We start from the raw sequence: 21,933 nt of genomic DNA, 5'->3' as shown, positions 1-21,933 counted from the left end.
AAGCGTGACTCAATGTCCCACTATCCATCTCGTGTTGTAGCCGCCAAAGCCCACTCCTTTAAATAATCCTGATCTAATCTCCCTAACCCCACTATAAATGTTCAAAGCACTTCAAATCTGTACCCGCCCTCCCTAGACTGGCCGGAAATTTGATATTCAGGGAGACGTGGTGAACTACCAGGCCAGTCACACTCCTAAGATGAGCTGCCTGATGTGCGCCCCTTTAGGAAAATGCCACCATATTGGTGATGGCAGCATTAGGAACACTGGGACAGAGTTATACCCGTTTTTCCACAGGAAGTGGTCCCATAAGGTGTATAGTGACCCTAAGGGTAAGTTGACCATTGACTAAAACCCTTCAGTCCCCCTAAGCCTCTTAAATCTATTATTTAGGGAAGCCCCTGGCACCCGCAGAGCAGATTCCGTCGACCTAAGAAGGACACCAAAGAGCCACACAGAGAAAGAACTGATGAGCAGCAATGGACTTGGCTCCAATCCTGCCAGCCTTCCTGCTGTCAACAACTGCACCAAAGACGACTCGTGCTGCAGCTGCTCTGCCTCCAAAAGCTTGGGAGGCCTGCCAGCATGTCAAGGTGCAACAAACATCTACCGTGGAGTAAGAGCTACTTGCCTGCACCCTGTGAGCACCCAAGAAGAACAACAAGAACTACAGACTGAAAACCTGACACTGGAAAGCACCATTGTACCCATGAATCCCAGCCCGAGCAGAAGTTAGCCAACGAGGCCCAAGACCCTCCAGAGATGAACCCCCTCCCCCCAGGTTTTTCCAGACTGAACTTCCAGTTGCTGCTTACAGCCTCTTTATATAGGCCCCCTTCAACAGAAAGTGTATTACACAGCACGGAACAGATGTCTAAAAGCAACACTGTGGGCATAACCAGACTCCCCCCACCCAGTCCTTGCTTGCAGCCTCTTTTTCCCAGGACCATTTCCCATTGAAACCAACAGGGCACGCGATGCGGAAAAGCACCGCTGCACCTGGGCTGAGATCTTGGACTTCTCTATACCTGCTGAGATCAGTGACATTGGTGGAAAAGCATACGCAAAGATCATGTATCAACTTATCAACAGGTCATTCCCCAATGATTCTGGATGGTAGTGCCTGGATGCGAAGCCCTGGCATTTTTAAGGTCTACTGTTGCGAAGAGATCCATGTCTGGTGTTCCCCGTAGACTGAAAATGGACTGTTTTACATTCCATTTGTGTTCATGCAGTTTGTCTACTTAGACTGTCTGCCTCAGCGTTTTCTACTCCTGGGACGAGATTCGTTAGCAGTGACATCTGTTCTGCTATGGCCCACTTCCAAATCTTCTGAGCTAACTATGACAGAAGGTGAGATACTGCCTCTCCACCCCCCCCCCCCAACTCCCCCCTTCTTGCTGATGTACAACATTGCTGTGTTATGGTCCATTAGGATTTGCACAGTTTTTTTTCCTTTATCGGACTTTGGAAGACTTTTAGAGATCGGAATATAATCTTTAGTACCAGGAAGTTAATGCGTTTGGCCAGAACCCTTTTACCAAACGTATTCATGCATGCTCCACAGCCCACCATTGATGCATCCTTGGCAATGATGCTTCGTGGTAGGGGAGCCTTGAAATGTCTTTCCTGGAGCATGTTTACTACATTCCATCAACTCAAAATCTTGCTTATCTTGACTGACAACCACTGCCCAGGTGCATGACCACTGATTACATTGATTGTATAACCATTCCTGAATGGTCCTATGTGAACCCTGGTATTGGGAATTAGCGGGATGAATTAATCGCCACTGGCAGTTTTATTACCTCCCTCGCAGTCAGCTGCATGTCGCTGTCTGCTTCCAGGAATGTTTTGATTTATTGTTTGTAGGTTTATGGACAATTTTTACCAGTTCACTGTAAAGCCCAGTGTGATAAAGGGAAACTATCCGCATCACGCTCTTCTGTCAAAGTTGGAAGGTGTCTGTCTTAACCAGCCAATCGTCTATGTATGGGTAGACATGTATGCCCTGTTTAACCCTTTCGATGCTGATGACGAGCTCAGCTCGTCATCACCCACGGGTGTCGTGTGCTGATGACGAGCTGAGCTCGTCATGGTGCCACTAAAATGGCATTTTCCAGCACAGGGGGGGGGGGGGGGGGGGGGGGGGGAGTGGAACGCCCAGCAGCCATGTGGTTAAGGTGTGAGTGGGGGAGGGGTGTCTGTCAATAATTGTAGATTTTACTGAGAGCTTAAACTTGGAGATGTGTAGCCATGCATGTCTCCCATAGGTCTGTCCCAGTAGTGGGCTTACTACCTGCTGTATCTGCAGCATCTAACGCTGATTTTAGGCATGAATTTACAATGTTACCCCCATCCCCTCGATAATGTACTTCACGCTTTTATGATATTCCTCAGGGAGGGGACAAGGTCTTCCATACCCTCCCAGTACTGATGAGCATGCCTATTTAGAAGCGCAGTGGAAATGGCCATCAGTCACTCCGTGGCTGCAGCTCTCAATCTTCCTTCCTACTGTCTCCACTTTCTTTGTCTGGTGGCGGTCCATGGAGGCAGAGGACATTGACTCCACATCAAGGAAAAGAGCAATTATAGAATTGGGTTCTACAGCCCCCTAGATATATTTAGGGTTTTGCACTGAAGCGCTGTACTTTTTTTCCATCCTTGGTGTAACTGCCTTGGATGTCCGTGATTTAGCAAAAACTTCCTTGCCCTGCTGTATGATGCTGGTGAGCATGGGGATATATTGGTTCCTCTTATATTAGAGTAAGTGTTTAGAGGTGAAATCTGGTCTCTTTTTTATTTCTACCTCTCATACAAAAGCTTCAGCTGCCTTCTACACTAACAGTTGGATATCATCAGGTGGAAAAGGCTTCGAAGGAGAAGCTTCTACCTCCTATGAAGGAGAGTCAGTCTCGACTTCTTCCCACAACATTTCTCTGCGGCTCTATTTCTATATCCTCGGGGTCGATGGCAAAGATACCTTCCTCCATTTCCCCTACCGCTGTGCCCAGACCCTCTTCTGTGAATTCTTCCTGTTACTTGGTTAGGGTGTCCTACAGTTCTCTTAATGCCGGTCAGTCAAGGTTTTTTTAAGGGAGGAGTCAATTCCTCGAAAGCCCACTTTCTCCTCATAAAATTCTCTATAGCGACCTCTGAAGCCCTTTTATTTTTCTCGATGTCGCCGGAAGTCTTGGGCTCCCCCAGAGGCTTTACCTACGATGGAGCACCTCCGTGCTTCCCTTTTTGCACTAACATCCTCATAAGTCATGACGCTGCCTTTCGGCTCATCCTTCCTGATGAATTTCTCTTCCCCGGTAGAATGGGAAGTGCTCTAAGCGCCTACGACTGTTAATCTCTTTGGTGTTCAGGGCTTAGACTTAAATGACTCTGGCCTCCCTTGAAGAACCAGGCTTTGATGTCTTGGGGGTGTGCTGGAGTGCCTTGTCTTTTGACAGATCAGCTTTTTTTCTGGCATGTAGCACTGTGGGCTTAGGGATTTGACAATGAGTCTTTTAGACTTTGAAAATCTCCAGGTGTTCCCCCTGGACCTCCTGTGACTACCTCATCGTTGTCAGAGAAACCCATTTCCTCCATTAACGGACCACTCTTTCTTCGCTTTTCCATTTCTGACATGCTCGCCATGTCTGTGTTTGACCAATGTGCTCAAAATATTTTGTCCCCTTGGACTAGTGTTTTTGGTTTAAAAACCAAACATGGGACAGTCCTCAGATTTACGACTGGGGCAAACAGAAGATGCAGACTGGATGTTTGTCATTTAAGGTAAACGTTCTATGAAGAGCGTACACATGTTCTACAATGGCGCTGAGGGACCCCAGGGATACCACTCCTAACAATAAACATTCTCTGAATGTCGATCCCTCCTGACAGAAAACTCCAGAATAACCTCTCTCCAGTGTCAAGTGTGTTTCTCCATGCCTTCTACCGCTTTCAGGGTTTGTTCAAGGTCTAGCCAACTACTCTTCTGTCGAAAACAAAGGTCAGGAGATCGAAAATGTTAATGTTAATATGAATTTATTAAGCGCTCGTACGCCCGGGGGCTTCATGGCGCTATAGAAGGAACACAACGCACCGGTTAGAGGAAGAGATGAAGCGGCTCAGCAATACGCCTGGGAGAAAAGCCAGGTTTTAAGGGAGTGTCTGAAACTCAGGATGTTATCGCTCAGTTTTAATTGAAGAGGAAGAGAATTCCAGAAGGTGGCTGCAAGATGGTCAAAGCAGCGACCTCCGAGACGCTTCCTCTTATAAGAGGGGACGATCAGGAGGGATTTGTGAGTGGACCGGAGATTGCGGGAAGGGTCATATCTATTGAATAGATCTCTGATAAACTGAGGGCCAGAGTCATGTAGGGACTTAAATAGAATGCACCCAGTTTTAAAAGCTACTCGCTGCTTGACAGGCAGCCAGTGTAGCTGTTTCAGCCCTGATCTGACAGACTGCCTTTTAGTTGGATTCAGAATAAGTCTGGCTGCCTGGTTTTGAACCAGCTGGACGCGTTTTAACTCTCCAGCTTGGAGCCCTAGGTAGAGGCTGTTGGAGAAGTCTAATCTAGACAGGACCAGGGAAATGACGATCTGAGTAAGGGCAGCCGGAGAAAAAAAAGCAGGCAATTTTCTTAATTTTCTTCAGTTGAAAGAAGCTGGATGACACAACTGCGCCTACCTGTCTTTTCAGGGAGAGATCCTCGCTGATGAAAATTCCCAAGCTCTTAACAGAAGATGACTTGGACAGAGGGGTTCCCATGCTAGATGGCCAGAAGCTAGGGTTCCAACTAAGTGCACTCTGCCCAGGCAAGACCAGTTCAGTCTTGCCTGGGTTGAGTTTCAAATGACTGCAGCTCATCCAACTCAGGATGTGAGACATGGTGACAAATGCACCTCTGTACCCAAGTGCGGAACGTTTTTTTAAATGGGGTCACATTGGCCTTGTGGGATTACGGTCAATATGGATCAGTTACTTACCTGTAATCCTAGTTTTCTTCCAGGGATGTCCTCAAAGTCCTAAGCACTGAATATTCCTGCCCATGCACAGGGACCCCAGAATATATAAAAAAGTATATATGAATACTATATTATACATATATATATATACATACATACATACACACACACACAAATATACATATAATATATATGTACACACATAAACATACATACACATGTACACACACAAACCTACATGACGCAGATTCCAAGATAATACGCACACTCAGGAAATGTGTACAGGTCACGCATTTCGACACACTCGCTGTCTTGATCACACAGTGATTAAACATTGTAGATTTTTTACATAGCCTTTTGTTATACATAAAAAAAAACAGACTAATTCATATATATCAGTAATAGTCAAATATAGACATGGCTGCCATTTTGGAAAGGTGAATATACAAGGACAGAGACAAAGAATGCCCAAATGTTAAATAACGAACAATAAATGATAATAAAGCAATGAGAGCAGTTTATCAGTAAAAATGCAAATGCATAGATACTAATTAAATCACGGACAGTAAAGTGGATACCATAAATACCATATTGTTATGTGCTGCCTCGTATTGTGGAACGTATTCCTGACTAACCGGGCACAGATAGATGCCGGTCAAGTACGTTGCATCCTGTACCCAAGACTGGAAGAGTACACCATGGTGATAAAGCTTATTGCGGGGACATGCATGAGAAGCCAACCAAAATTGTCGCATATGCAAAGTGGAAACCTAAATATAAATTTATGATATCTGTGCACAATAGTGTGATGATGCAGTCACCATAGTGGTGAAAGGGCAAGAGAAGCTCGCTAGTGTCCGCAATAGAATGGCCACGGTGTAAACATTCACGATTAAGATGTATGCAGTTACCTTGGTGGTGAGAGGGCATGGGATGTAACCAAGGTGGTAGAACAGTATATTACATTAGGTATGTGGTCTTGCTTGTAAAAGTAAACCCTGCCCTCATAAGGTAAATGCCAGTCGCCAAACAGTGTTGTGTATTAGAGTAATGCTGATGTGCCAGGCGGTCTCGGGACTAATATTGCAGTTCTAATGGCTACGTGTGTGGCACTTCGGGACAAAACATATATAAGGTGTAGTTTATGTCCTGGTGCAATATGTGGTTCAGGGGGAAGTATCAAGAGACCTCTTGAAACTGAAAACTCTACTTCAAAGAAAAACTATTTGCAACATCTATGTCCAACAATAGACGGCAGGAGTGTGCGGACCATGCTGCAAACACAAGCAATACCTCAAGCCATTTACGGACGCTTTAAAAGACAAGTTCATAGATATCCGCACATTGTCTGCAGAAGAGAAACCAAATACATCCCAAATTCATGGTGAAAATATTTGATCAGGGTGAAGAGTTTGAGCACATTTCCATTGCGGTCTCAATAATTTTAGATGTCCCACTGTATCTGCGTTTCTCAACGCCAGTTAATATTAAGAAGTGGTCTTAACCAACTGCAATCTTCCAATGCACTATCTTAGTCAATAGCACTGGAAAGATCCCCACTCTATCGCCCAAGTCCTTGGAACAGAGCCTGCTGCAGAGCAACCCATCCCCACAAGTTCTCGAGAGCTACTGTGCCCACTTACAGGGGGAACGGATGCTGCCCAAGGCTCAGCGTCTGCCTCTTCTTGCTGTGTCCTCTCTGCATCCATTGCCACTGGCAGGGGCTGAGTAGGCATTACTTCCTCTGCAGTGGTGGCAGGTGCTGGAGAGGTTGAGGTTTCTCTCTGTTTACAAGGGAAATAGATCAATAATAATTTAGTATAAAATAGGCAATGAAAGAAAGAGCACTAAGGGTAGCATGCAGTGAAATATACATTCACAAAGAAAATCCTTTGCAACATTCTACTGTATATGTACAGGCCTGCTCACAAACTTTGTGCTCAGGAAGCTGCAAATAAAATGTGACCAAGGAGAATGCCCACCCACAAAAGAGAAATGTGTTTGACAATCAGCAGGTGTGCTTCAAAACCAGGATTCTAGAGATCATGAATATCAAATGCCCTAAAAACCACAATGACGTCAACTATTCTGAACTTTAAAAAAGCCAAAAATAAAACAAATGTTTACGTTCAAAATATACCACTTCTAGTGTTTTGTAAGCACACTGAAAACACTTTAATTTATGGTTTGGCAAAACAATACCAGTTCACATGCAGCCTTGAGTAAATCAAAAGGAATACAAGACAAAACCAGTGCTAATAAGTCACCAGAAGAAAAAAAACCTGCTTTTTGTTGCATAATACCTTTTTAAACAAGAAGGTGAGTGGGTTAAATAAGAGGACAGTATGCCATATTCTGTCAAAATCCTAAACCTAACCTACATCCTCAGAAACCAAAAATGGAATATGCTACTTACCAGTATGCATCTGTTCTTGGCATGTAGGGCTGCTGACATTCATATCCGATTCAGAAAAGGGGGGGTGGTGATGAACAGAGTGTCTGAATTAAGCAGACCACTCTTACCCAGTCCAAAGATCAGGGCTTGATCCATCACCGTTTTTTAGCCCACTGCACCATCCCAGCTCAGAACCTGGCTACATGCAAATTAGTCTGTTCCTGTCCCAGTGCATGATGGGAACAGGGGAAACCAAACTACCAAGCCAATTCTTATACTGGGAAGGAAACAAGCTACCGGGGACCGGTTTCTGGCATTTCAGCCGCCGTCAGCCCGGCTTGTTTGAATCCTAATGGTGCAATGAGCAAGGGACTCACATCTGAGAAAACCCTTCCACGCTTATGGTGGACAAAATGATTCAGAAAAGAGGGGGTGGTGATGAACAGAGTGTCTGAATTGAGCAGACCACTCTTACCCAGTCCAAAGATCAGGGCTTGATCCATCACCGTTTTATAGCTCACTGCACCATCCCAGCTCAGAACCTGGCTACATGCAAATTAGTCTGTTCCTGTCTGCTTAATTCAGACACTCTGTTCATCACCACCCCCTTTTCTGAATCGACATTCATATCTGTGCATAGATCGCTGCCTAGTGTTGGGTCCGGATGATTGCACATTGTTGTCCTGGAAGAGTCTTCGAAGTATCACGAGATAGGTGGCTCCTCCCTTGGACTACAGTGCGCATGGGCATCCTCTCCATCTTTAGATTGTTCTTTGCCATTGTGGCAGAGATGGAGTATAGTACAGTAAGAGATGGCCATGCAAAGAGTGAATGCTACAGCTGCGACAGGCACCATGTACTTGAATGAATGGTTCTTGAATAGTTAGGGCTTGCAGCTCACTAACTCTTCTAAGTGAAGTAATGGCAATAAGGAAAGCCACCTTCCGAGTAAGAAATTGTATTTCGCATGAGTGTAGTGGTTCAAAAGGTGGTCCCATAAGTCTGGTTAAAACGATGTTTAGATTCCAGACTGGTGAAGGTGGGTACCTTGGGGGAATTACTTGTTTAAGTCCCTCCATAAATGCTTTAAATGCTGGCACTCTAAACAGTGAAAGGTGTTGCCTGTTTTGGAGGTATGCTGCTAACGCAGCTAAATGTATCCTGATGGATGAGTAGGCTAAATTGCAACATTGTAGGTGCAAGAGATAGCAAATGATGTTCTGTGTAGAAGCATCTAATGGGTTAATATTGTTGTTACTGCAGTAAATGACGACATGGTTTCAACTTTGCTGCATAACATGCCCTGGTAGTGGGTTTTCTTGCCTCCTTGATAATATTCATGCAGTCTGGAGGCAAGTTCAGGTATCCAAACTCTAGGATTTCAGGAGCCAGACCGCCAGGTTCAGCTGTTGCGGATCTGGGTGTTGGATTTCTCCATGGCTCTGAGTTAGAAGATTGGGTGTGAGTCGCAGTCTTTGATGAGGCCCCACTGACAGTTCTAGAAAGGTGTGTACCATGGTTGCCTCGCCCATGTGGGAGCAACTAGGATTAGCGTCAGTGAATGTTGGCGTATTTTGCGTGCCACTAACGGTATTAATGGAGCTGGGGGAAAAGCCTACGCAAATTTGCCTGACCAGTTCATCCATATCGCATTGCCCTGCGACTGCGGATGTGGGAACCTGGCGGCAAAGTACTGGTATTTTGCGTTTTCGCTTGTGGCAAACGCATCTATCTCCGGTTGCCCCCACTGCCGGAAGAATGGTCGGAGCACATTGGGCTAAGTTTCCCATTCGTGCATCCGTTGACTGTGCTTGCTGAGCAGGTCGGCTATTTGATTGTTCTTGCCTGGGAGGTGTTCTGCCATGACAAACAGGTTCCTCTGAAGAGCCTATTTCCACACACTTTGAGCTAGATGAGACAGTTGTGGGGAATGTGTTCCTCCCTGTTTTTGAATATAATACATAGCTGTCATGTTGTCCGTCCGGATCACAGTCTCGTCGCATAAGTGTTTTTTGAACGCTTTTAGTGCTAGAAAGACCGCCATCCTTTCTAGTAGGTTGATAGATCTGGCAGCTGTGTCTGCCGCGTCTATAGCACACTTAATGGAGGCATTGGTAATGAACTTTCCCTCCTGGACAAGTTCATCGGCCTGCTGTTTGAAGGGCTCAGGTAAGTGTTGGAGAAGTGCTTCTAAGCTGTCATAGTGCGCTCTGTCGTATCTAGCCAACAAGGCTTCGGTATTGGCAATTCTCCATGAGTTTGCTGCTTGAGCAGCTACTCTCTTGCCTGATGCTTCTAAAATCTTTGACTCCTTATCAGGAGGATGAGCCTCTCCAGTAGTTTGAGAATTAGCACGCTTACGTGCCCTAGCAGTGTCTTTGAATATGTCATTTGCGTGCTTTAGGACCCCTTTTAACATGGGAAGTGTTTTGACACTTTTTTCGGATGTTGCAAGCGTATCAAACAAATTCTTCCTCTATAGGATCTGCATGCATTTCTACATTATGGTAGAGCGCTGCTCTATCTATTAATGAGTTGAATGCCACTGTCTTCTGTAGGTGATGGTCTAGCTGGGTATGCAGGTGAGTCTATAATGGGTTAAGCCTCATCAGGGTCTGGCTCATCCCCCCCCATGGTTTTGAGTTGGGGGTCTACATCTGGGTTTTGTGGATACCCAAAATGCAAATGCTACTTACCAGTATGCATCTGTTCTTGGCATGTAGGGCTGCTGACATTCATATCTGTGCATAGATCGCCGCCTAGTGTTGGGTCCGGATGATTGCACATTGTTGTCCTGGAAGAGTCTTCGAAGTATCACGAGATAGGTGGCTCCTCCCCTGGACGACAGTGCGCATGGGCATCGCCTCCATCCCCAGATTGTTTTTAGCCATTGCCAGAGATGGAGTGAACTATGTGAGTGATGACCATGCTATGCGCGTATATAAGAAATACTGCAGCTGCTACAGGCGCCGGGGAGGAGGGCGGGCGATATGAATGTCAGCAGCCCTACATGCCAAGAACAGATGCATACTGGTAAGTAGCATATGCAGTTCGAGGCATGTGGGCTGCTGAATTCATATCTGTGCATAGAATACATAGCAGTGCTCCCCTCATTGGCGGCCGCCCGTGCCAGCTGCAGCAGTTTGAAAAAGTGTCTTGAGAACAGCCTGTCCAACAGCTGCCTGCTGTTTGGAGTGTACGTCTACACAGTAATGTTTAGTAAAAGTATGTGTGGTAGACCATGTGGCTGCCCTACAAATATCTTCCAAGGGAATGTTCCCAAGGAAGGCCATAGAGGCCCCCAACTTTCTGGTGGAGTGGGCTCTTGGTGGAATTGTGAGAGTGCGTTTAGCTTTAGCGTAACAGATCTGAATGCATTTCACGATCCAACTAGCAATACCAGCTTTGGAAATAGCGTTACCCTTGTGGTGTGAGGCAAATGCAACGAAAAGTTGCTTGGTCTTTCGAAAATCCTTTGTCCTGTCAACGTAGTACATTAAGGCTCTTTTAACGTCAAGAGTGCGGAGCATCCGCTCCGCCAGTGACTCGGGGTTTTGAAAAAACACTGGCAACTCGATTGTCTGGTTTAAGTGGAATTGAGATACCACCTTAGGCAAAAATTTAGGGTTAGTGCGGAGCACCACCCTGTTGGCATGCACTTGGAAAAAAGGCTCTTGGATGGTGAGTGCTTGCAACTCACTAACCCTCCGTAGCGATGTAATTGCTACCAAGAAAGCCACCTTCCAAGTTAGAAACTGAAGCTCACAAGAGTGCAGTGGCTCAAAAGGAGGACCCATCAGCCTTGTAAGAACCACATTGAGGTTCCATTCTGGAGCTGGTGGCGTCCGTGGTGGAATGACCCTTTTGAGCCCTTCCAGAAAAGCCTTAATAGCAGGAACCTTGAAAAGTGATAGGTGCCGCCTATTCTGGAGGTATGCGGCCATTGCAGACAGGTGAATGCGGATGGAAGAATACGCTAAATTGCATTGGTATAGATGGAACAGGTAACAAATGATGTTCTGAATGGAAGCATCCAGCGGGTCAATGTTGTGGTTCGCACAATAAATGACGAACCGCTTCCATTTAGCCGCATAACATGCTCTAGTAGTGGGCTTCCTTGCCTCCCGAATGATGTCCATGCAATCGGGGGGAAGATTGAGGTAGCCAAACTCTAGGACTTCAGGAGCCAGATCGCCAGGTTGAGCTGTTGCGGATGAACAGGTCTATCTCTGGATGACCCCACTTTTGGAAGTACGGTTGGAGTACTGATGGATGTATCTCCCACTCGTGCATTTGGTGGCTGTGCCTGCTGAGCAGGTCCGCCATCAGATTGTCCTTGCCTGGGAGGTGCTCCGCCATGAGGAAGATGTTCCTCTGAATGGCCCACTTCCACATGCTCTGAGCCAGATGAGACAGCTGCGGAGAGTGTGTTCCTCCCTGCTTCTGAATGTAGTACATGGCCGTCATGTTGTCCGTCCGGATCAACACGACCTTGTTGCACAGATGTACTTTGAACGCCTTTAGGGCCATGAAGATTGCCATCAGTTCCAACACATTGATGTGCATCTTCTTCTGCTGTGATGTCCATAGTCCCTGCACTGTGTAGTGGAGTACATGCGCTCCCCAACCCTGAAGAGAGGCGTCCGTTGTTAGGATAATCTGTGGCACTGGCTCCTGAAACGGTCGGCCCTTGCAAAGGTTTTGTGGATTCCACCAATGCAGAGAGTTGTACGCCCGACCGCTCACCAACACTAGGTCTGTTAGTTGCCCATGAGCCTGAGTCCACTGACGTGCTAGGCACTCCTGGAGCGGACGCATATGTAACCTCGCGTGCAGGACGATGGCGATGCAGGAGGCCATCATGCCTATCAACTGCATGAACACCCTCGCTGGAAGCGAGTGCTGTGGTCTGAATCGTTGGATCAGCGTCTGGATACTGGCGATTCTCACTGAGTTTGGCTGCGCAGTGGCTGCCAGAGTGTCTATTGTCGCGCCCAGATACTGCCGTACATGGGCGGGTTGGAGATGTGATTTTGGGTAATTCAGTGAGAATCCCAGATCGTGCAGGAGATGAATGGTGCGGGACACGTGGTTTGCGCACTGCTGTTCCGAACGTGCCTGAATGAGCCAGTCGTCCAGATACGGATAGACGTGGACGTTCTGGCGCCGTAGATGCGCCGCCACAGTCACCAGGCACTTTGTAAAAACTCTTGGCGCTGTGGTGACTCCGAAAGGCAGAACTCTGAACTGATAGTGCTGGTCTTGGATTGTGAACCTGAGGTACTTCCTGTGTGAAGCATGCAGGGGAATGTGAAAGTATGCATCCTTGAGATCTAGCGTAGCCAGGAAGTCTCCCTGCTGAAGCAGAGGGAGAACCTGCTGCAACATGAGCATATGGAAATGCTCCGACAGAATTTACCGGTTGAGGGGCCTGAGGTCCAGGATGGGCCTGAGGGATCCGTCCTTTTTGGGGATTAGAAAGTACAGAGAGTAAACTCCTGTTCCCCTTTCTTGCAGTGGCACGAGCTCTATCGCTCCTTTTTGCAGCATGACTTTGACCTCCTGCTGCAACAAGAGCAAGTGCTCGCCGGACATAGGACGGCTTCTTGGAGGTATGTTTGGTGGTGTGGACGTGAGTTCCAGACAGTAACCGTACTGAATAAGAGATTTGACCCACCTGTCCGTGGTGATGGATTTCCACGCGGGCAGGAACTGCTGGAGTCTCCCCCCGACCGGTGTTGTGTGGTCGGGGGGCAGTGACAAGGCGTCACTGTTTGTTGGTGGTGGAGGACCTGGAGCTGTTGTTTCCACGTCCCCTGCCTTTGACGTTGTTGCCCCTGTAACCACCTCTACCCTTGTTGGTGTATGAGGTCTGGGTGTTGCTTTTGTAATACTGCGTGGATTGCGATGCCTGACCCCTTGAGGTGCCTCTGTTATTGGAGCGGCGAAAAGAACCACCCCGAAACTGCTGTGACTGGAGGGCCCCCATAGACTTAGCAGTGTCCGTATCTTTCTTCATTTTCTCAAGGGTTGCGTCCACTTCAGGGCCAAACAGGTGGTCTGGATTAACTGTTTGATTTAAGATGGTTGTCTGTATGTCTGGCTTGAACGCTAGTGTTTACAGCCCTGGAGGCGGTATCAGCCACATCCAATGCACATTTAATGGAAGCATTGGTGATGAGCTTCCCTTCCTGAATCAACATTTCAGCTGCCTCTTTGTACTGATCAGGTAAGTGTTGCAGAAGTGTTTCAAGGGTGTCATAGTGCGCCCTATCGTAGCGTGCAAGTAGGGCCTGCGTGTTTGAAATGCGCCAAATATTAGCTGCCTGCGCAGCAATACGTTTGCCTGAGGCTTCAAAGATCTTAGATTCTTTGTCTGGGGGAGGAGCATCACCCGTGGTCTGCGAGTTCGCCCGCTTGCGTGCGTTGGATACCACCAACTAATCCAGTGGCAAGTGTCCCTTGATGTATGTTGGATCAGTGGGCGCTGCCTTGTATTTCTTGTCAATACGAGGATTGATGACTCGCGCCCGAGTGGGCTCCTTGAAAACCTTTGGCGCGTGCTTCAGCACTCCCTTGAGCATAGGCAATGTTTTGACCGACTTTTCAGCCACTGAGAAAGTGTCAAACAGAAAATCGACATCCACAGGGTCCGCATGGAGTTCGACATCATGATTTGCTGCAGCCCTCTCAATCAGAGCATTGAAGGCTGCAGAGTCCTCTGTTGGAGAAGTTTTTGCTGCAAAAAGCTGCGGTTCGTGACCCGACTGAGGGTCCACAGGGTCGCTTCCAGCAGACCAAGGTTCGTTGACCTCCTCCGGATCCGAGTACGCTGGATAATTGTACTCGTTCTCCTCATCTCCGTCACCTTCCCCAGTGTTAGAATGAGTCGGTGAGAGTTCTAGATTTTGTGGAGATGCAGGCTCCCTAGGGGCAGAAGTACCCGCAGAGTCCAACTTCCTTTTGAGTGGAATACGAAAATGTTCCAACACCGGCTCCGTGGTGATTTTCCTCTTAAGGAGAGAAAGTTTGCCTGTGTCGGCGTCGATGACAACCTCTCGACGCTCCTCTTCTGCGAGTGGCTGTAGCCGAAGCTTCGACACTACCAATGACGCTTTGGGCGTCGACACCGGCTTCAGGGGCACCCCGTCCCCAGGCCTTGGAGCGAATGCCTTCGGCGTCTTCTTCGGCGGCAGCATGAAGCGGATCGGCGTCTGCGCCTTGGCCGTCTGCTGTGCAGGCTTCGGCACCACACTCTTTGGATCCGGGGCCGCTGCGTCCTTCCGAATTCGTTGAAGGGACTCCGTGACCTTCTTGGTTAAGGACGGTGAGGGCTGGACCGGGTCGAGCGATTCCTCCGAGGCCGGAGTCGGGTCGGCGAGTAAAGGCACGGTCTTCGGAGCCGACACGTCACCACCCTTGCCCTGGACGGCCGGAATCGGCGCAGCCAGAGCCTTGGGGTCGTCTTGACGCTTCTTCGAGGGCCTTTTCGGGTCGTCTACCTCGACCATCTTCGGCGCCGACGCGGCCGCGTCGGTCGTCTTTGCCTTCGGCTTCGACACCAGGGTCTTCGGGTCGGCCATCTTGGCTTGGCTCTTGATGTTGGCGGCCATTTTGGGCTTTTTTGGAGCCTCAAGTCCCGACAGTGAGACTTTCACTTTCGATACCGTTGGTGTGGACCCCGGTGGTTTCACTTTCAGTTTCTTTACCGGGAGTGGCGCATCACCAATGTCCGTGGCCGGGCCCGTAGGCGGAGCCGTGGGACGAGTAGTAAGGTCTTGGGTAAGGCCCGAAGGCGATCCCTCGACCTGGGCCGTATCATGGGGATTGACCCCGGAGTCAGTCTGAGGGTGCTCCTCCTCTGAGCTATCCCCCACGGTGGCAATGGCCCCGTCGTCGTCCCCTACCTCTCCGACGACTTCATCAAACTCCTCGTCCCCCGCGTCGTAGTCTTCATCTTCCGACGCTGGGCTGGAGTCCGAAACTTGTAAGAAGGTGTCGTCACCAACGTCTTCCTCGAAGATGTTGTCCGGCGGGGGCGCTGATAAGTGGGCCTGGAGTCTAGCGGCGCGACGAAGCTTGAGTCTTCTTGCACCGGAACTTTGAGCAGGCCATACACCTGGCCTCGTCATGGTCCGGCGACAGACATTTGTTGCACACTGGGTGCACGTCGAGGTGTGAATACTTTGAGGTGCACACCGGGCACCTCTTAAACGGAGTTCGTTCCATGGTAGTAGTCTGGAGCGTAGTGTAGGCCCGTCCGCGCCGACAGCACGCGGAGGGGCAGCAAGAGTTCGGAGCTGATGAAGTAACAAACCCGAACGATGGACAATACCGACGCAAGTCCTAAAGACCTTTTGGTCTCAAGTTAGGAAAGTTAAACAACTATCGATTCCGACAGAGGGAACCGAAACACATCCGAACCCAATGGCGGAAAAAAACAATCTGGGGATGGAGGCAATGCCCATGCGCACTGTAGTCCAGGGGAGGAGCCACCTATCTCGTGATACTTCGAAGACTCTTCCAGGACAACAATGTGCAATCATCCGGACCCAACACTAGGCGGCGATCTATGCACAGATATGAATTCAGCAGCCCACATGCCTCGAACTTACCATCTGTGTCCTAATCTACATCTGGCTCGTAGTCAGAGCGTGAGTATGGTGCATGTGGAGTAGAAGGAATAGCTGGAGAGATGGGCTCGAAAAGAATAGGAGAGGTTGCACAGTCTCTTTTCTTTTTGAGTGGAATAGTAGAAAAGTCTTCAGCAGAGCTAGTCTTTTCTTCCTTTTGTAAGCAGTCACTTTTCCAGTATTTGGGTCAATATATAGTTTAGACTGATTTTCTGTAGAGGGGTCTGGATGGATGATCTCCTCTTCCACAGTCTTTTGCCTTGGTGCCGATGTTTTCTGTTTGACCTTTTTCGGTTCGATGCCTTTTTTTGGTTCGACCGCTTTCGGTGCCTGGATCAGCTTTTGAGGCTTTATGGGCAGTGTCTGTCCAATAGGTTTTGTCGGTGCGACGGATTTCACAGGTTGCACCACTGTTTTTGGTCAGATTGGTTTTGTTGGTTTGATAACCTTTATCGGGTGTTTCGGCTTGTTAGGCTGTAGAGGTGTCCTCGGAGCCTGTGGTTTCGGCTCAATGCCCTTCTTCGGATCGATGGGCTTCGGCTCGACTATTTTTGGTTGGTCTACTTTAGGTTTTGGTTCGACGACTGTTTTGGGCGTAGCCCTTTTGGTTTCGTAGACAACCATTTGTCCCTTTTCGGATGTCGAACTGGATTTGTGCGAGTCGATGGGCCTTGGCTTCGAAGGTTTATATGGAACGCTGGCCATCGGCTCGGCGCCCTTTGTGTTTATTGTGAGAAGGTGGCCTGATATGCAGTGCTCACTATTCTAGTGAACACTATGTATCAGTCCAGCAACCCTTATTGATGATTGGTTGTAAGTCAACCTTATAGACCAGCTATCCTAGTAGCGTGGATACGAGCAGTCTAAGGCTAAAGACTCGAGAGGGCGTGTTAAGCCAGCTGTTTACCACACATATACCCCTTGAACACCAAGTGAAAGGACACCACACAAGTGTTATGAAAATAAACAGTTATTTATTAAGAATCACAACAGCCCTGTACTCTTTATGAGGACAGGGTACTAAGCACAAACCAAAACTCTTACAAAAATACTTAAGTTAGCACAGTATATACAAATGCCCGAGGGGCACGGAAAACCATATACTTGAAAAGTGGAATGCGAAATTACTAGCAGGTAAGTACAGTACTAATAGCCTTTGGAATCGCTAGGACTTGACTATAGAATCGTTAGATTACTTCTAGGAGACCCAGGGGACTCGGGTGCAGTGTGTGCACTCTCACGCGAGATGCGGGACAAAGTCTATGGTAGCTAGGAATTGAAAAGTTAGTGTTCTCGGGCGAACCCGACCTGGTAGGAGGAAAACGAAAGTGGATCCTGACCCTTGGATAGTGAGGCTATGCTGGGGCACCGAAATGCCGAAGTTACCTAGCCCAGGGGCTGCAGCTGCATAGGACTCAAAAGACGGCGGGAATCCTCGTTGACGGACCAGGAGCCTGGAAGAAAGAAGTTGCTGGCAGGCGACCAGTGAAGAAAGTTTGGTGGATCCAAGCCTGGATCGATGGAAGATGACACCTGAAAGCAGAGGGGACCAAGTTCGAGACTACTAGCCAGTAGTCAGTGGGCACCAGGAGGGCACCGGATGGTAGCCACCTCGACTAGGTGAGTGGGTGACGCTGTGCTCGAAGATCTCACGGACCAGGAGGAGTTGTCGGCGACCAGGATGGAGGATCGAGCTGTCCCACGAAGATAGAAGCTGTCGGCGTCGCTGGACCCAGGATTGGGCAACAAAGCCTTGGCAAATTCAAGCCCACGCGGTGGACCTAAAATGGCGTCTGGAGTGGACCAGGAGGGTCCGGGGTGCCTCTCTTGAAGAAGGAAGCAAGCAAGGGCCAGTCTGGAGCAACCAGACCAGCAGCAGTGATGTCGTCGGGCGTCGTTCAGAAGGCCACAAGCCAGCCGGCTAGTAGCCAAACAACGCGGTGCACAGCAAACAGCAGAAGGGCCCCACGCAGATCGTGGAGATGCAGGGAGGCTGACCTTGGGTGCTGGAGCTGCGCAGGGTCGGGGCTTCTCGGACCCCAAAGCACTCACCCGTGGAGGACACGGTGGGCTTGCAGTAAAGATGTCGTGCAGTCTTGGCGATCGTCGGTCCTTCGAGGTCTCGTCGCACTCACGGTTCTCAGCTTTGCTGTAGAGGTGAGTAGAGGTCAGAGGTGCCAGGGAAGCCGGGTCTCGTCGAGCTGGGTCGTCGGATTCTTGAAGAAGGACGTGCAGCAGACCGCAGTGTTTCTTTAGGATGGTGCCTGCGGATGCAGGGTGACTACTCTTTAGCCACAAGGGAGAATCTTGAAGAAGAAATCTTGAAGTCTTTCGAAGAAAGTCGTGTCTTGATTCCAAAGATGATCTAATTTGAACAGGGGGCCCGCTCCTATCTTTATACTAAAAAAGGGGGCTGACCCGGTGACTAGGTCCTGCCTATGGGTGGGACCAGGAGGGGGGTGGTTACACCCCTCTCCCCTGCCGGACTTCCCCAGGCCAGGGGCTGGTGTGCCCCTGGAACTGGTTCTGACTGGCCTATGCGTAGTGAGCACCGGGGTGCCACTCAGCAGTCACCTTCCTGAAAAGCCCTGCCTACCCAGGATACACAAAACCATGTCTGGGATGGTGCTAGCACCGCCCCGGACAGGAAACCCTTTGTCCAGGCCTCCCTCGCTGGAAGGACTCCCAGCAGCAGGAGGTCAGACTCGTGTCTGTGGTGGCAGCATCCATTTTGTGGAGCTGAGGCTTCAGTTAACTTTAACCGGGGTTCACAGTTACATACATGTCGTGTCCCTCTAGAAGGGTGGAATGCTAACCCCGTCGCCAGAATTGGCGAGGGGTTAGTATTCCAATTCGTATGACACCTTACTCGACATGTTTTGATAAAGCAATACCAAAGATAGCATTTAACCGCGAGGATTATAATGCACTTAAGAGTATATGGTATGCGATATCATGGAACAGCTATTAGGACTTGGTTCCGCAAGCTGCAGACAGGCTCAGCTCATGCCAGAGCACCATCTCACACGATTCCAAGCACTCTGCCTTCAGGATTGTCAAGGCCTGCCATAGGAGTGACTGATAGGAATCTGTGTGTCCATTTCAGGGTTAGGTATAGGTATACTACACCTACAGCAAAGGGTGATTACACGACTTTGCCCCAGCTGTCATGCAGCCAGTTGTGTCAAATTTAGGAGGCCAGCCAGGGGTGGCATAATACATGCTGCAGCCCCTGGCAGCCCTGGGTACACCTATGCCCTGAGTTACAGGGTCTGATAAGGTGGCCCAGTACCAATTGGTAAATGCACCTAGGGTACATGTTGTAATTTAGAAAGAGAACAGCCAGGCTGTGGGTCTGATTGGCAGGCCCACAGCCAGAGAAAGTCGTAAACCAGTGAAACAAAAGCAAAAAATCTGGGTGATCATAGGATTGCAGACCCTACTCTCCTACATTTATCACCTTCGGTTCGACGACGTTCGGTCCGAAGACTGTTGTGTCGATTACTTTTGGTTTTGGTTGAACCAATCTTGGATGACGTGTCTCAGAAGGCTCTTTTTGTATATTCTTAGCCAGGCTGTATTGCGGGGCTATCGAATCAGTGTTTAGATCTTGGCTAAGGCCTGTTGGCGATGCCTCGACCTGAGTCTCTGATAATGGCGTATTGTCTGTGTGGGGCGGTGTACTCACGGTTCTCCCCCCGTTGTCATCGGAGTAGTCTTCGACAGCTACAATGTCTTGGTCGTACTCCTCTACCTCGACGATTTGTTCTTCCTCGTCAATATAATAGTCAGAGTCGTGCTCGGAGTCTTGATCCTCTTCTTGATCAGAGTCTTCGACGTCACCTAGTTCTTCCTAGTCGAAGATATTCTCGGGCTCTGGTGCCGACCTCTGCATCTTACCTTGCTGCCCGCCGATTCCGAATCGTGTTCTTGGACCGGAACTGGGCACAAGCTAGGCAATCGCTTTCATTATGATCTGGCGATAAACATTTGTTGCATACAGGATGCTTATCTGTATGCGGAAACTTTGAGTTGCACTGCGGGCAGTATTTGAATGGACTTCGTTCCATCGACCGTCGGTACACGTGGCGTCGAGAAGGCCAAACGGCCCGATTCGACGACCCGAGTGCAAGTAGATTGTGAAGAAAGCTTTTCAGTACCGATCGAAAACAATACAGACGAAACCCAAGGCCTTTTAGATAAGTTTATTTCAATTCCGAACTTGGAGTACAGGAAAATGCATCCGAACCCAATGGCGGAAAAAAACAATCTAAAGATGGAGAGGATGCCAATGCGCACTGTAGTCCAAGGGAGGAGCCACCTATCTCGTGATACTTCAAAGACTCTTCCAGGACAACAATGTGCAATCATCCGGACCCAACACTAGGCAGCGATCTATGCACAGATATGAATTCAGCAGCCCACATGCCTCGAACACTTAATTCCTAGGTTCAGGAATAACTGGAAAACAAAGATTGAGTAAAGCCTGCTGCTGTTCAGCTGTCAACAAATAAAGAAAACCTTTTGACAGTAACAAATAGAATATCAGGCACTAAAAGAAGGTATGCTATTTAATGTACCTTTTGATATAGGCTGGTGTGGTACAAAAAGTTATGTTTATATACTATATTTTTCAGTTGGTCCACCAAGCAGAAAAATATGGCATTTGTGCTCAGGTTAGCACTATTCAACACAACATTAGACATAAGGACAACGAAGAAGTTAGAATCCACATTACTCCACAACGAGTAACTCCTTGAAGAAATTAAAAAGAAAGCTAAACACTTTTGTATCCTTAGTTCCATTTTGTTACGTCTAGGCACATCTTTTGGTGCAACAGTACCTCTAATTCAGTAAATTCATGCTTAGGTTAGGTGTTCTAGGGCCATAGAATCTCTTCCATTGCAGCTGACCCAGAATGTCTCAGAACATAAGCAAATAGCCACTGACCTATCCATCTCTGTAGGCCTGTAAAGATTGTAAATCAAGGTAAAGTGGCCCACTGTACAATAGCAGTGACTCCATGCTGAGTTTGTTTTTACCTGGACCTCCTCTGCAATTGGCTCTGCTGGCTGCTCTTCCATCGGCTCCTCCGGTGCCTGCACAAGGCAAATTAAAGATTCAAGTTATGGTAGAGGTTTTTTTTCATTGTACCCTTGAGGAAGGGGCATAGTAATCTATAATACTTGCCTTTTCTTTGTGCCAAACAGTGTCAGTGTTCTAACCTATAACTGTCTCGAACATTAAGCCTTTACTGCTCAACCTGGCTACCTAAAGAGTCAATACCCAAATAAGAATGCACAGTGCACTAGCAGTGCATTATGTGTAAAGACACAAACACCAGTGATAGCCAACTTACTTAAAACCAGCATGCAAACACAGACTGCCCCCGTACCAAAGGAAAGAGGAGGAACTATAACAACTAATTTTTCAACAGAGTATGCTGGAAAATTCACAATGAATCCCAGTCCCATCTGGTTCCCTTCATTATGCAGTTACCTGTCGTCTGCTGTCGTCTATTCTTCGTACATAGTGCAGAATCTGTGCTTCTGTGACAGGCATTTGCTCCAAGATCACTTGTAGACGCATGCCCATCATTGTAGTGAGCCAATTGACCATAGACCCATTTACGTCTGATGACATGAGCCTCTGTAAAAGAGAAAAATTGTGGAAAATATTACAGAACCTTACGACGAAGTCAAGCTTGTATTGTAATTGCATTTGGATAGTGCTAACTACCCCTGACGAGGCGTCGAAACGCTTTTTTTCGGCGAGTGGCACGCTACTCCAGGACCCATAGAGGATTAGTGTTTAATTAGTATAGTGAAACATGCAAGTAAATTTAAAGTGGTGGATAGGTTAGTTATTTGGATTCAGAAGCTTTCACTTAATTGTTATCCTGATATGGATCAGTTTTCCAGCATTACTGTTTTTTAAATCTGAA

General features: G+C 48.1%; 1 protein-coding gene across 9 annotated transcripts in view; it reads right to left on the bottom strand.

The window, feature by feature from the left end:
- Positions 1–21,933, bottom strand: part of BAG6 (BAG cochaperone 6) — a 371,215-nt gene that overhangs the window by 41,973 nt on the left and 307,309 nt on the right. For all 9 annotated transcript variants that reach the window (XM_086924623.1, XM_086924622.1, XM_086924621.1 and 6 more), the window contains 3 exons: positions 21,489–21,638; positions 21,032–21,088; positions 6,605–6,745 (listed from right to left, as the gene is read on the bottom strand). In XM_086924623.1, the coding sequence (XP_086780749.1) occupies positions 6,605–6,745; positions 21,032–21,088; positions 21,489–21,638 (348 nt within the window). The remainder of the gene's footprint in view (positions 1–6,604; positions 6,746–21,031; positions 21,089–21,488; positions 21,639–21,933) is intronic.

Source organism: Lissotriton vulgaris, chromosome 5 (assembly GCF_964263255.1).
Source record: "Lissotriton vulgaris chromosome 5, aLisVul1.2, whole genome shotgun sequence".
In the NCBI taxonomy this organism is placed as follows: domain Eukaryota; kingdom Metazoa; phylum Chordata; class Amphibia; order Caudata; family Salamandridae; genus Lissotriton; species Lissotriton vulgaris.
The sequence above is the reverse complement of the archived record's forward strand: the minus strand, read 5'-3'. Positions and strand labels throughout refer to the sequence as shown.